The sequence below is a fragment of the Hyaena hyaena genome, unplaced genomic scaffold (genome assembly GCF_003009895.1).
Source record: "Hyaena hyaena isolate Hyena2069 unplaced genomic scaffold, ASM300989v1 scaffold_379, whole genome shotgun sequence".
Taxonomy (NCBI): Eukaryota; Metazoa; Chordata; class Mammalia; order Carnivora; family Hyaenidae; genus Hyaena; species Hyaena hyaena.
Genome location: NW_024081011.1, coordinates 958,879 through 973,298, shown reverse-complemented (window position 1 = coordinate 973,298; position 14,420 = coordinate 958,879). Strand labels below are relative to the sequence as shown.

General features: G+C 37.9%; 1 protein-coding gene across 2 annotated transcripts; it reads right to left on the bottom strand.

Moving 5' to 3' along the window:
* Positions 1 to 396: 396 nt before the first annotated feature.
* On the bottom strand, positions 397 to 13,916 carry SMNDC1 (survival motor neuron domain containing 1). Of its 2 annotated transcripts, XM_039250725.1 has the most exons (7): positions 13,729 to 13,916; positions 11,833 to 12,283; positions 10,442 to 10,561; positions 5,472 to 5,614; positions 4,710 to 4,871; positions 2,342 to 2,495; positions 397 to 1,662 (listed from the first exon to the last, which is right to left on the bottom strand). In XM_039250725.1, the coding sequence occupies exons 3-7, from the start codon at positions 10,559 to 10,561 to the stop codon at positions 1,525 to 1,527; spliced, it is 717 nt and encodes a 238-aa protein (XP_039106656.1). In that variant the 5' UTR covers positions 11,833 to 12,283; positions 13,729 to 13,916; the 3' UTR covers positions 397 to 1,524. The 2 variants fall into 2 exon arrangements, with proteins under 2 accessions (XP_039106656.1, XP_039106657.1); XM_039250726.1 differs by lacking the exons at positions 11,833 to 12,283; positions 13,729 to 13,916 and adding an exon at positions 7,611 to 7,798 and having other exon boundaries at positions 10,442 to 10,527.
* Positions 13,917 to 14,420: the final 504 nt, after the last annotated feature.

Below are 14,420 nucleotides of genomic sequence, written 5' to 3'. Positions count from 1 at the left end.
GCCATAAATTATAGAAAGGAAAACAGTGATCCTCCTGGGTTGGGAGAGAGGTGAAGGAGCAAAATAAAGAACTCTACTTCTCACCACTGTCCTCCTAAGTTTCAGTTTGCCACAATAATTAAAATTCATTAAATTAAAATTTTTATTTTCCCCTTTTACCAAAAATTTACAAACACCTCTATATATAACACAAGCCCTTAAATAAAAATAGTTTGTCCTTTAGGACCCAATTTTTTATGTCTAATGGATGTACATAAGGATTTACTGAAACCTTTATCACAAACATACTCAATATTCTCTTTTCTGTGGAAATGATGAATGAAAATACACTGAAGCTTAATCACTAGATCAATGCTGCCAGGTAAGACTTCACCACCCTTCTGTTAACACATCCCGGAGATTTTAAAAACACTTTATTTAATAAAAGTTAAACATACAAAAAACTGAAATTAACACATATCCTAAAAATCACCATCTTCCATTAACAGGAAGACACTTTACTATGCATATATTTGGCTTAAACTCAGGATAACTGTGATGTTCACTTATACCAACAAATGCTGACAACTTGATCTAGTTAACAAAAATTACAAACTCAGCTACATGAACATAATATACAGGGAAATTATGGTCAGATTAATGCACAAGAAATACAGTAAATTTTTAATGATGAAACATTCAGTACTCCTGTTCATTAATTTAGCCTTGGTTTTTTTGTTTTTTGTTTTTTTACAAAAATAGTATCTACACTGTATACAGGGCTATACATCAGCTTTTTGTTTTCTTATATAAACATTACACATCCAAAAAATGGTACCACTACCGTAAGGGAAAAATCAACACAGAAAAAGAGCAAACATTTAAAAAAAAACAAAACAAAACAAAACAAAAAACCACCCTAGAAAAGGTAGCAGGTCCTAAACATGGTTTCTTAGATAAAATTAAAACTCCGTGGAAAGACTAGAAGAGCTGAATCAATTTTAGAGATAGCCTAATAGGCTTAGCAAATTATTGAAGGAAAAACCTCAAAACAAAGTTTGACATTTACAAATTAACGTATGTCTAGGCTTAATTAGGCAACAGCTAGGTTTACACTGAAGATAAAAGAGCTCCTTAGCAGGCTGGTATTTTGCCTTGATGTTCCAGTGAATTGCTACAATATGTGGCAAGTTCAAAGCATCTGAGTATTCCAAGTTAGGACTGTACAAAATGTATACACCATCCATTAAGTAAGGGCCTGATATTAGGAAGATCAACAATTCATCTAAGTGCTGTATTGCAGCATCTATCTAGAAAAGTTGCTTTATTCAACAAACTTTAAGGAAACTGTGGTAGTAGTAACAAAAGGTAAATGAATAGCAGTTATCAAATGCAATTTCTTCAAGTTTCATTCTATTGAAGTCAAACAAGGACGACAATGGTATCTTCCTTACTCATCTAACAAATAATTTACCTTTAGAAAAATATAAGGATAAAAAGGTAAATGTAAAGCCCTGCAGAGATGAAATCCAACAGTTTTTCTGATTATTGAGGCATCAAATGCCTGACATTGTATTTAGAGGTATCTTGATATTGTGTCATAGGTTTATCAGCAATTCCACAAGTTCCTACTCCAACTTTGCCAGTTACACTCTCAGGTGAAGCAAAAATACTCCTTTTTACCTAGTGGAAATAAAAGAGAAACCACTTTGATCAGTTTTGGTGGGGGGAATTTCTATGATACACGTAAGAAGTACAGTACACATCAAGAGAACCGGAGTGCTCTTTTAAATAAAATCTACCAGGGACCCCCAGCATATAAAGCAGGTTAACAAAAGAGGTAGGATTCATCACACTCCCTCTAAGTGGTAGGTAAGGTAGCAAATAGTTCTTCAAATTTTAGTTTATAGAAGGGTAAATGATCTAGATCTTCTCTAATTCCTGAGATAAACTCTCTCATAAGTGTTTCTATTGCAAAAACAGTGGCGAATGGGTATTTTGCAATAAGTTAAACAGAAGATTGAAGAGGATTATGAATTTAAGATCCAGCTATGATTTTTTTAAGCCTATGTACCACCTTTTTCATTTTATTTTTTTAATGCTTATTTATTTCTGAGACAGAGACAGGGTGAGTGGGGGAGGGGCAGAGAGAGAGGGATACATAGAATCTGAAGCAGGCTCTAGGCTCTGAGCTGTCAGCAGAGCCTGATGCAGGGCTCAAACCCACAAATCATAAGATCATTACCTGATCTGAAATCGGATGCTTAACTGATCGAGCCACCCAGGCTCAATCATTTTAAAGTTATTTTAATGACAGTTTTACTTTTCACATTTATGAAGTATGATGGAAAGATTTACTAACCTGGCCTTTTTTGTTTTTAGAATAGGCTCTATTGTTGAACTGCTGCCATTTCACCTTCTGGTCCTCTCTTTCCTGCTCAAGTTCTTTTATTCTCTGTGCTTTTTTCAAAGCTTTCTTCTTTTTATATTCACGCTGCTGGGCAATCATTTCTTTTCTGTGTGGATATAACAGCTAAATGTCAACTCTTAAGATTTAGTAGATGATTTCCTTAGAGATATTTAGCAGTGCCAAACAAAACTAACAACAAAACCAGAACAACAACAAAAAACCCCATAATATACCTACACACTCCATGAACAGAAGCACTAAACATCAACAATGCCAATCACTCAGTATTACTATGAAGTGTTATTTGAAATACACAGCATCCTTGGAAGCTTTCAAGCCATATCTGTAATCTATTACCCATTCAAATCAAATATTTAAACAGGACTTTTTGACATTTACATTGCTTTTGCCAGGTGTGTTTTAGAAATAAGTTTTAACATTAACAGTGGTCTAAGCCTTTATCCTTTTCTAAATGGATAGATAGCAAGTTTACTATGACGCATTTAGCAAAAGTATATAAACTATTTCATCTAGACTAGAAGAGTACAGCAGCACAAAGGAAAATCACAGCTTAAAATTCTTAAAGACAAAAACTGGGGTTTTTCAAAAACACTCCTGCATCTAGGATCAGAGCCTAATGCTCTCAATAATTTCTGCTCAGTTTACGTACTGACTTCTCACCAAAAGAAGATCATGTCTTCTGTATCATATAATCACAACTACGAAGCTAAATGTGGCTTTTTTTACACAGATGTCAAAGACTAAAAAGGGAGAGGTTATATTGTTCTACAATCTGATTTTTTAAAAAATTTTTGTCATGTTTATTTTTGAGAGAGAGAGAGAGCATGAGCAGGGAAAGGGAAGGGGAGGGAGGGAGGGAGAGGGAGGTGGGGGGGGGGGAGAGAGAGAGAGAGACAGACAGAGAGACAGACAGACAGACACACACACACACACACAGAAACCCAAGCAGGCTCCAGGCTGAGCTGTTAGCAAAGAGCCCGATGTGGGGCTTGAACCAACAAACTGCATGATCATGACCTACGCCAAAGTCAGACGCTTAACAGACTGAGTCACTCAGGCACCCCTACAATCTGAATTTCTTATTGGGATACTCAAGTGATATAATTTCCCCAAGTTCAGATATATTTACTTCTGTAGCCACTTAAGTTACTTGTGAGGGGTGCCTGGGTGGCTCAGTCAGTTAAGTGTCCAACTCTTGATTTCAGCTCAGGTCTTAATTTCAGAGTCCTGAGTTCAAGCCTCACATTGAGGCTTAAACCAAGCAACAACAAAAAACTGTTGAAAAATCCAAAAAGAGAGAAAATTGTGGCAAATATGCGTAAGTTTACTAAAATGTTAACTCTACCTCAAATACAGGTCAAGCCATATCCTTCTGTACCCTCCTACTGCTGCTCTCAGGGTTCAGGACACCATTATCTCACATCTGGATCACTGCATTAGCTGTCCGGGATTATTCAAAAGCTCAACTATGATCACATTATCTCCTCTATTTGAAATACAACAGTGGCTGTCAAGCTCTTGGTGATTTGGCCTCAACCTCTCTCTAACCTCTTTTGTCAAAGCACCGACCTTCAAGCCCTAAGTTTTCACTACAGGAATTTGTTTCTGTTACCTCTATGTCCCCACTTGTTTTCTTTTTTTGAAGTAAACATTTACTAAACTCTTACAACATTATAAAGAACTGGACCACATGCTTTATTAATGCTAATACTTATGCTTACAACCCTACAAAATAGATACTATCAACCCTGTTTACAAATGAGGAAAGAAGTTAAGAAGTTTAATCAAGGTCATACCTTCAAGTTCATTTACCTGGCTAACTCCTTTTCTTTTCAAATCTCAGTTTGGATGTCATTTTCTCAAAGAAATTTGCCCTGATGACTAAAATATAGTTTAGGTATCTTTTCTTTGTTCCCTTGAAGTACCCATTATGTTCTCTTAATAACTTCTATAATTTACTATTAAAGTTCTTTAATTTTGTGTTTTCTTCTCTATAGACTATAAACTCAATCAGGACAAGGTCCAAGTTGGTTGTATTCACTACGGTATAACCCCAGCACCTGGTTTAGTGAGAGGTACATATTATCTTCTTAATAAGTGTTTACTGAATGCCTAAGTGGGAACCAAAATGTCTTCACTTTACCTAGGCGTACATATACATACACAGCTATCTTCGAAACAACGGTAAGGAGTATCATAACCTTCTCACCCTAATCTAGCCTGCATGAATTCCACAGACTACCTAAAATACCAAAATGGGGAAGATTACACTTAAACTGCTAACGTCAAAGTCACTTACTTTGACATGGGCTTGTTGCCACTGTCCTCCTTTGCCTTCCTTCCTTCTTCCACAGGCTTGAGGTTCAACAATGGAGTCACTTCAGCATTGCCATAGCCAGCAAAGGTGATTGCAGCGGTGCCGTTTTCTTCATCTATCTCCTCAATCTCGGCTTCATAACACCTGTAAAGATATCATGACTGTAAGCAGGTGAGTAAAGGTTTAGTACTCAGCCTATTAAGACTTTACACTGCAGTGATTCAACTATTACATGTGTCTAAAATGGAGCTTCTGTAATCAGTTGGCTCTTTGGTAAAGACAATACAAACAGTGGTTGGAGTTAGTCATCTACTATCAAAAAGGGGGTCCTAATTAAAATATTGTCAGGAAAGTCTCCTACATGTCTATTAAACATGCTTTAGTCAATCTCTTTGAGAAAAGATATTTCTAACAGGAATAATCTGAGTGTTTCTCATGTAAGTCTAAGACAGCCAACTATTCAATTTTCAACCTGAGGAAGAAATTTAGATTACTTTTTAACTATCCATTCATTTTCCTCTGCTTTTTCTTTCTACTAGGATGTAAGTCCACCAACTGCCCCAAAATTAATTCTAAAGCTAAAGACTTAACTGTCTTAGTGGTAACCACCCAAGAATCAAATTTACTTTACAAATCACACTAGCTATACATAAAGATTAAAACAGGTAGTTCAAACTGAATAAAAACTTCTTACCATTGTATTTTATTATTTCATGTTATAGTTAGAGTTTTTTCTACACTTACTGTCCATCTTCACTCCAGATTGCCATACACTTGTCTCCTACTTTCCATGAATGAGTGGGCTGAGTAGAAGCAAAACTGTCTGAACTTGCAAGAGTTTCAGAAGGCTGAGTTGACAGAAGGTCTTTGGTTAGTTCTATAACTTCCTAAAACAAAACAAAACAAAAAAACAACAAAATAAAACCATAGCATTATTTTTATAATTTGCTTATCACCTTTCAACAGGTTTTTATTTTGATGACTTTAGGTCTCATACCATAAAGCACCTATTAAGTATGCTACATAAGTCTGCTTGCAGTTCATAACAATACTATGACATAGGTACTCTGATTATCCTCATGTAGAAACTAAGATACAATATTTTATACAGTGGTGGAACCAGGATTTAAACCTAGACAGTTGCCTTTCAACTTTAATTAACCTCAAATACTAATAGAAAATGGCAGACTTAAGCTTATACCACGCATTATTTCTTTTTTCTTTTCTTTTTTTTTTTTTTAAAGTAAGCTCTACACACAACATGGGGTTTGAACTCCTCACCCTATTATCAGGAGTCACTTGTTCTATTGACTAAGCTAGCAAGGTGCCCTGACCATGCATTATTTTTAAGCTCCTATTTTAGCTAAAGAGATCTAATATGAGAAAGAGTTGATTATGAGAGACTGAACTACATTCAAGATCACTTTTATCTCGTATCTTTGTCACATGTATTTCATGCAACTGGACTGTTATACAGGGCATTGCTTGACAGTAGTATTAACTCTCTAGCCAACATGTTCCCCACCCCCAACAGAAGACAGACAAAACCCAAAACACCTGAAGCAACTTATTAGTAATTTCCTGCTCATACATATTACTAAAATATTATAAGCATACAGAAAAAGCCAATAGTCTTCCTAGTCATTTATTACATTTATTATATGACTTACCCCATCCAGGTAAGCAAATTACCAGGTTAGATTTAAAATATTCTAAAAAGCACATCAGCACAGCTTCAGTTTAAAAGGAAAAAATAAAATAAATGTAACACACACAGAAAGGCAATACCTGCCTGTGTGGCAAGTGTTTTTTCTACTTCAGTCTTACACTTCTTGGATTCATTCAAGGGTGTTTGGTAGGGTTAGTTAAAAAACATGATATAGTACAAACGGCCAGATTCTGCTACCTATCTCCTATTTTCACTCCAATGAAGATTTGTGTTATGTATTACCTTTTAAGATTTATTTTAAAAACTTACATACCTGTTCCCCCATTGTTGCATATAAAATACCTTAAAGCATCGCAGTGTGTTTTGGGAGAAAAAGTAACAAACTTAAACTCTATACTGAGTTTATGTCTCTCTCCCACTGAAGTTCTATAATAGTAGTTCTGGATCAGAAGCCCAGAAGTTATATATTACCTCTCTCCTGAAGATTCTAAATCTTCCTGGCTATTTCTGAAAAACTAATATTTGAGCCTTCAAAAAAAAAGGGGGGGGAGAGGGAGTAAGCCCTTGGACAAAGACCAATTTTGTAAATAGAAAAACTAGGCTAACTCAGATTTGAATTAAAAATTCAGTAGAGTAGTACCTTTAATGACGTTCTATTAGGTGCCAAATAGCCATTCAAATGACTTAATTAGACAATCCTTTGCAAATAAGGCAAAGAATTTCCAAATAAATAGATGAGGTACTGTAAAAGGAGGAGAGTAAACTGTCCAGTCTTGTTTTTAATCACCCACTTTTAGGGCCAGAATATACTACAGTAAGCCTTGACTCAAGAGCCAATACAATCCCTATCATTAAATAATTCCATTTAACTAAAACACAAACATGACTTCTGCATTTGTAGGTCTCAGATTTAGAATTCTACCTCTCTTAGGATACAGCATCTTGCCATTTTATTTTCCTAAGGAAATACATTTTCACCAAAGGGTCTTGAAAAGCTGTGCATGTTATAATTTTCAGAGCCCTGCACTGAAGTGATACTTTAAAAAAAAAAAATCCAGGGCTTATCCCTAATTATCCTTCCATTTTGCCATGTTTTACAACACCCCTCCCAACAAACTATGAAGACCCTTCTCAATGTTTTCTTTACATGTGCATATGGACCAAAGTATTAGAGAAACTATTTTATGTATGAGGGGGTTCTTAAAGGTACATACCATTAATTACTTTTCCTCCCCCAAGTCTGAGTTCTGAAACTGCTCCTTCATCGACAGATGGGCAGCAGTTACAGTAATCGGCAATTCCAGGAAGCATCAGATGTTGTGATCTACATATCAGCAGGTCAAAGGGTGCACTCAAGCACTCTGCTTACTGAAGGAAGGCGTTTCGGGGATGCAGAGAGCCACTGTAATATATGAGACAAGTGACTTGACCCCTGCCTCCTTTAGAACCAGTTTATTCAGCACAACAGCCTAATAAATTGACTATTTTTGTGATTAGCACAGACTGCCTCGGGAGCTAGTAAAAGCTAGCCTAGAATTTACTATTCCTACTTTTTTAAGTGAAAAAGGCAATCAGGACTTCAGTAGATTAATGTGCTGCCAGGTGAGTAACTGTATTCTATACGAAAGACAGTACATATAAATGTGGAAGCCTTACTGGCAAAATGGAGTCAACAAAAAAAATGTAGGAAAGCATTTTGTCATAAATGAAAGGGCAAACAAATTCAAAACCAGGATAAAGACATTTCACTAACGGAACACAAAATAAAGGCCACAAACTCAGTCATCATCAGTCTGAACAACTTTTCAGCAAATACAAAAGGAAGAATTAAATATCCAATGCATGAGGCACATCCCAAAAATAGAGAAGAGGAAAAAAAGGAAAATTATTTTTAAAAAACCCATGACAAAACAGGAGCTGTAAGTGTAGTCAACGGAGACAACAATTACCACGTGGAAGCAGGTATCTAAACACTTTTCAGAACTTTAATCGTCAATAATGCCTTCCAACTTTGAGGAATTTTCAGTTCAAAACAGACCTGTATCTAGTAAACCAAAATGAAAAATTTGTTTTCATGACAAAATAAGAGGAAAAGAAATCGTGATCACGTCTGGTCAGGAAAAACATACTGTGTTACTACTATCTTAAGTTTTAGAACTTAAGCTTCTAAAGCTGTGCTATCCAATATGGTAGTCATACGTGGCTACTTAAATAAAATTAAAAATTCAGTTCTTCAGCTACCCTAGCTATAGTTCAAATAATCAACGGTCCCTAGTGGCTCCACTACTACAGTAGATACAGAACATTTCCATCATCATGGAAAGTTCTACAGTAAACAGTGCTGTTCTAAATGGATATTTTACAGATAAATGACCATTATTAACTGAACCCTAAGTAAGCCATTTATGTGCTTACCACAATGCCTACCACAATGGTCTCGCTCCCTACAATACTTCCACTACAGATCATGTCATAGCAAGGCAATTCTGCCTAGACACTAACAATTTATTCCAGAAATTTTAAAAAGACCTCACAATAATGTTTCGACCTTCACTCCCAACTCCCCCTCCACCAGTTCCACATATATCCCTCCTCCCAACTGCTCAGGAAGCAATATACACAATATTGACAATGTTTTATTTTCTTCAAAGAAAAAAAGGACTGCTTTTAACTTGGTAAAACAAGATGCATGCCAGGATCCTTCTTTGAAGTATGCAGAAAGCTGGCCTGTGAATGGGAGAAACTGCTCCCAAAACATCTTTTATTGCTGACTGGCATTCTGAAGTTCACCGGCCTGACTTCCATATACTGAAGAAGAGTCCTGTCTTCTGTGTTTTTAAAAACCACATACTATTGCAACTTAGGTAAGTTTATCCTAAATCTAGAATTTGAACCTGAAAATATTCAGCTCATTTTAATTATGCCCAGATAAACCCTTTCAAAGTCCTATACCTGGCCTCTATTTCAAATAAGTTTCATTCATTTGCAGTTCTAATATCCCTAAAATATTGATTTTAATGGGCAAGAAGATGAAAAAGGGAGGAAAAGAATTTAGACAGGGATAAAGATGATTCAAGTTTTGTACCGAATCAGTAAAGACTATCTAACCAAAACACCATTTAAAACTTTCAAAAAAAAATCAGGTTCAAAATTTTAAGTTCTCAAATGTTCAAAAATGAAGTCATACATACATACACACACTCATACGGTATTTTTATTAATCAACCTAGTGTTCTGAGAAACAACAGATATTTACCATCATGGTTATTTTTGTCTTGAAACCCCAGTGCAAGTTTTAAAAAGCAAGTTTCGTACCTCTGAAACTCTCCCATGACCAAACAAATGAAGCTCTTTCCACATCAATTCAACCTCAACAAGTGTCAACAACTACACTGTAAAACCTAGCTTTAAATTCAAACATTACATAACATTTATGCAGAAAACAAGTATCCCTTTACATATTCTTATAATGTGTTTTCAAGAAGATGTTTACATGCTAGCTTTGAAACACACATACACTCTTATTTCATGATCAAGAACTTTGTGGCATTAAAAAGAATCCTAATGTTACATATTTCTCATTTTCTAGGTCATTTATAAAATTCTTCCACATTTGTTTTAATTCCAGTACAGTTAACTTTTAATTCAATATTATTTTTCTCTTTTTAGTTACCTTTCAAACTAAATTTCTTTTGCCAGATCTTTAAAAATAAAAGTACTTTCCACTGTAAAGGTATACATACCTCTTCTCTAGGTTTGACAGACTTCTAAAATCAACTCTGATTTTTAAAAATTATGAGCATGTAAAATTTACAGAACACAGAACAATGCTTTGCTCATTTTGATGTATACAACTAAGGAAACAGCAACCCTACTTCAGTGAGCAATACATGCCTATGTGCATGCACACATTTACACACAAGGGAGGATAACGGGAGAAATACTCCTCCCAATTGTGCTTCGGATTCTAAGCAATAAATCATCTGAAAAACACAGAAATACTTTTTTCCAAACACTGTAACTATTAGCGTCCTCTCATACTTACTTGTAAATCTTTCTTTAATTTCAGCAAATCTTCATTTTCTCCATTTCCAGACAATGCAGCTTCAACTTGCTGGAGTTGAGCTTTGTAGCTTGCCAGCTGCTTTGCTAGATCTTCTGACATCTGGGGGGAAAAAAAAGGTTAAGGCCATGAAAACTGAACGAAAAACACCATAAAAAATAATTTCCCTGTCTGACTTAATCTCTGCCAGTTTTGCTCCCAACTCCTTAATATAACTCACTGCTGCAGCTTCACTTATTTCCATTACCTTTACACTTCATTCTGAGAAAAGCTGTGAGCCAAACCCAAACATCAAGGCAATGGATTCTGCAGATTATAAACTTGCCAAATAAATTCCACACAGAAACAAAAAACAGGAGCTAAGACAAAAGGGAAAGGGAGAATTTCTTTCTTTCTTTCTTTTTTTTAAAGCTTGTGAAACAAGGAAGACACTGTATTTGGCTCAATTAACACAGTTGTTGCACTTTCAAAAACAACAACAACAAAAAGAAGCACTGATCTGTTCGAAGAGTCGAAGGCTGCCGGAAAAAATATTTTGAAGCACTAAAGAAACTTCCAAAACAAAATATAAGTAGCTTTTGAATTAACTACATAAAAAATTCTCTGTACATGAGCTCTTCGGCTAGTGTTTGGAACATCTTCCTCTGAGGAAAAAAAAAAAGATTAAAAAACCCCAATCATTTAAATACTGCCTTCATCAGAGAAACGGCACAAATACTACCCCAGTTAGGCATTCTACGGAGCGTGCCTTTCACCAAATCTGGTTCGTCCTTCTGCGGAAAATAAGATACAAGACTCCGTTCTCCAGTTACAGAGCAAACACGCCGGGTTCCGAGGACCCTTCGCTGTATTCCCGATCCCTGTTCAACGCCAGCCTGGAAGCTTGGAAGGGCTCCAAGGGGGCCACCGCACGCCCGCTCGCTCGCTCTCCTCCCAGTCGCCCAACGCCTCAAAGCCCGCCACGACTGGTCGATTATGTCAGACCTCGAAATTCAAACGCAAGCTCCAGGGAAACCGAAAACACAAACGGAGCGGACCCCAGCGGTGCCGGAGCCTCACAGCTCACAGCCCCAAACACGCTCGGCCCCGAACGGCCGACGGCGTCCCGAAGAGGCCTCCCGCGTCCCTATCCCACCCGACGACGGATTTCCGGGGTTAGCCCCGTTCGCCGCCACAGCACCGAGGCCCGAGGCCGGCCCGGGGCAGCTCAGGGCCCAAAACGCTGGCTGGGAGAGGTGGCCGGGCTCCTAACACTCCTGCCGGCGCCCAGGCCTCTCCAGCGCGGCCCGCTCCTCGGCCTCAGGCCTCCGCTTCAACTCGACAGAGGCCGAGGCCTGGCGAGGCCCTGCTGTCTGCCTCGCCGGGTTCGTTACCTTGTGTGGGGTTGTGGGCAGGGCGGCAGGAAGGGGTCGGGGCGGCGACAGCTGTGGCAGAAGGGAAAAATCTCCGCGGCAACACCAAGGCGACTCCGTCTGAAACAGAACTTGGTCGGCGATGAGGGGGAGGGGAAGAAAACCGGGCACGGGAAGGAGGAAAAGACAGAAGCGGGTGAAATCTCGCGAAACGTTGAAAGCCTCGCGAGACGTCGCCTTACTCACGCGATTCCCAGCGTTCTCTGGGCGGCCCAGCCTTACTAGCGACAGGGACGCGGACTAGGCGGAGCTTCGTAGGAAGGAAATGGCGTAGGTGGGCCGCGCCGGATGTAGGCTTGTCTTTTGTCAATTTCTGCGGAGGGAGACACCTTGCTTTCCGTAGGAGTTGGTGCCGTTGGACCGTTCCAGAAGTTCCCAAGGGAATAATCGCGTGTGCCTTAGACTAGCGGTGCTGGGAGGTGGGAGGAACGGAATTTAGTGCAGCATTCATACTAGGGTTGGTTCGCAAAGTGTGGTCCCCGCAACTCCCGCATCCGCAGTGCCTGGTCATTTATTACAAATGCAAGTTCCCAGCACCCATCCCACACCTTCTGAATCAGAATCTCCAGGTGATTTAGCAACCTAGTTTAACAAGCGCTCCAGGTGACATCAATGTCCGCCCAAGTTTGACAGCCATCGCTTTATGTAATAACAAAAGCCTTGGTAGCAATAAAAAGCTAATTAAATTGTGGCAGAACCTGTCGGAGAAGAGGCTGATTTATTTAAATCCTATTTTGTTACAACCTACTTGGTTTTAATAAAGTGAATTGTATATAGGTTAATCTCGCCTGATAGGGAACAGTCTTCAAGTTACAGTCTTGAATGATGAGCAGAGTGATGTGAATACTTCTATTTATGTTTTAAAAGACATGTGCATTGTTTGTATTTATGATAATATATACTTCTAGACGGTTACATAAACCTCTCTGGAGATTTGGAATGGAAGCCAAATATTTTCATTGATGATCTTTTTTACTGTTTACCTTGTAAACATTTTTTCCATACGTATACCATTTTTTCCCAGTTAAAAAGATAAAATCCTGTGACACAAAGAGGCCAGAAAAGAACCTTCCCAGGCGGATTGGGGTCTTTTGCTGGACCTTTAAGAAGGCCCTCCCCTCAGATGGGCTCTTTCCGACTGTAACAACATCTTGCTTTAATGCCTTCTTCCTTTTTTTAAAGGGGCCTTCCCTTTTCTTCTCTACATATACAAACATATATCCCTCTTATTGAGTCAGATAACCTTATAGAGATGGAAACTAGATCAGGTTTGTGATAATTGGGTGGCAATGTGTAAGAATTGAAAATGCTGCAGAGGGCAGTAGTGTGTTGCTAGAATTAAGAGGGAAGACAGACCAGAAAGGATGAAATTCCTTAACATAGTAGAAATTTGTTTAAAATATAACGTAATTTTTAACAACTGCTCTTATTCTAATTGTGTATTCTAAGAACTAATGCCAAGAGGATCTTCCCCAAGTATAAAGTAAACTTTACAGATGTGTAAAAATCTCTCAAAGAGAACTCTTAATGAACACCCCCTCCCCCGTCAGAAAATAGGAAAGTATTTATTATAAGAAATCCTATATGGATTTCTGGATCATCTTGATAGCTTTTGTTTGCAGTATTGCTTTTAATATCTCCCTCCTCTGTGCAACACAGATTATATTTGGTGGGGGGAGAAAGCAATATAGTTTTAATTTTAGTTCTCACAAAGAGATAACAGTTGTATGTACTAGGCATCAGTCTAAGCATTTTACATGTACCCATTTAATATTCACAATGGTTCAATTGAGACAAAACTGGAGCAAGTATAAACGTTGACTAAGAGTGATACTTCAAATAAGTGTTCAGACTTACCTTTTCCATTGAAGTGTGAAAGTCTTTCAGTGTCTTAATATTCTCATTCAAATCTGATCATGTTTATTTTTCAAAAACAGCGTCATCTAAAACTTCTAGTTCTTTAAACCCGATGTTTATTTTACTGAAACCTGGTAAGTAGGGGCATCCAGATATTTCAGCTGGTTAAGTGTCCAGCTCTTGATTTTGTCTTAGGTCATGAACTTTTGGTTGGTGAGCTGGAGCCCCGAGTCAGGCTCTGTGCTGACAGTGTGGAAACCTACTTGGGATTCTCTCTCTTCCTCTCTCCCTCTCTCTGCCGCTTCCCCATGTGCTCTGTCTCAAAATAAACATAAAAAAAAAAAAGCCCTAGTAAGTAAATAACATTTGAAGACTCCAAATTGTCATTAGGATATACAACTATTTCTTTTCACTGCTAAAAAGAATTAAAGTATAGCAGCTTTGGAAATGTATGAACCCATTGTAGAGCAATGTTGTTTGTGCAACAAATGGTTGGTTAACTGAGAGATTGCATTCTTTAGCTTAGCTTTTACTGCGTCCTTCCTGACTAAAAGTAGCCTCAGCTTTGCTCACATTTTTTGCTATCTTGACTAAAGCCTAAAGTGATGAGTTAGAGACATGTACATAGTCATAATAGCTGCGTGTGCCCTTTGTCTTTAGTCATAATAGGTGTTTTGAATGTTTGCATGGGG

Bases quoted from the DNA above. Each gene is read 5' to 3' on its own strand.
- SMNDC1 (XM_039250725.1), bottom strand. From the start codon at position 10,561: ATGTCAGAAGATCTAGCAAAGCAGCTGGCAAGCTACAAAGCTCAACTC. The intron at 5,615-10,441 runs GTAAGTATGAGA...GTTTTGTTTTAG, and splicing joins AATTAAAGAAAGATTTACAA to GAAGTTATAGAACTAACCAA. The intron at 1,663-2,341 runs GTTAGTAAATCT...TATTTCCACTAG, and splicing joins CTAAAAACAAAAAAGGCCAG to GTAAAAAGGAGTATTTTTGC.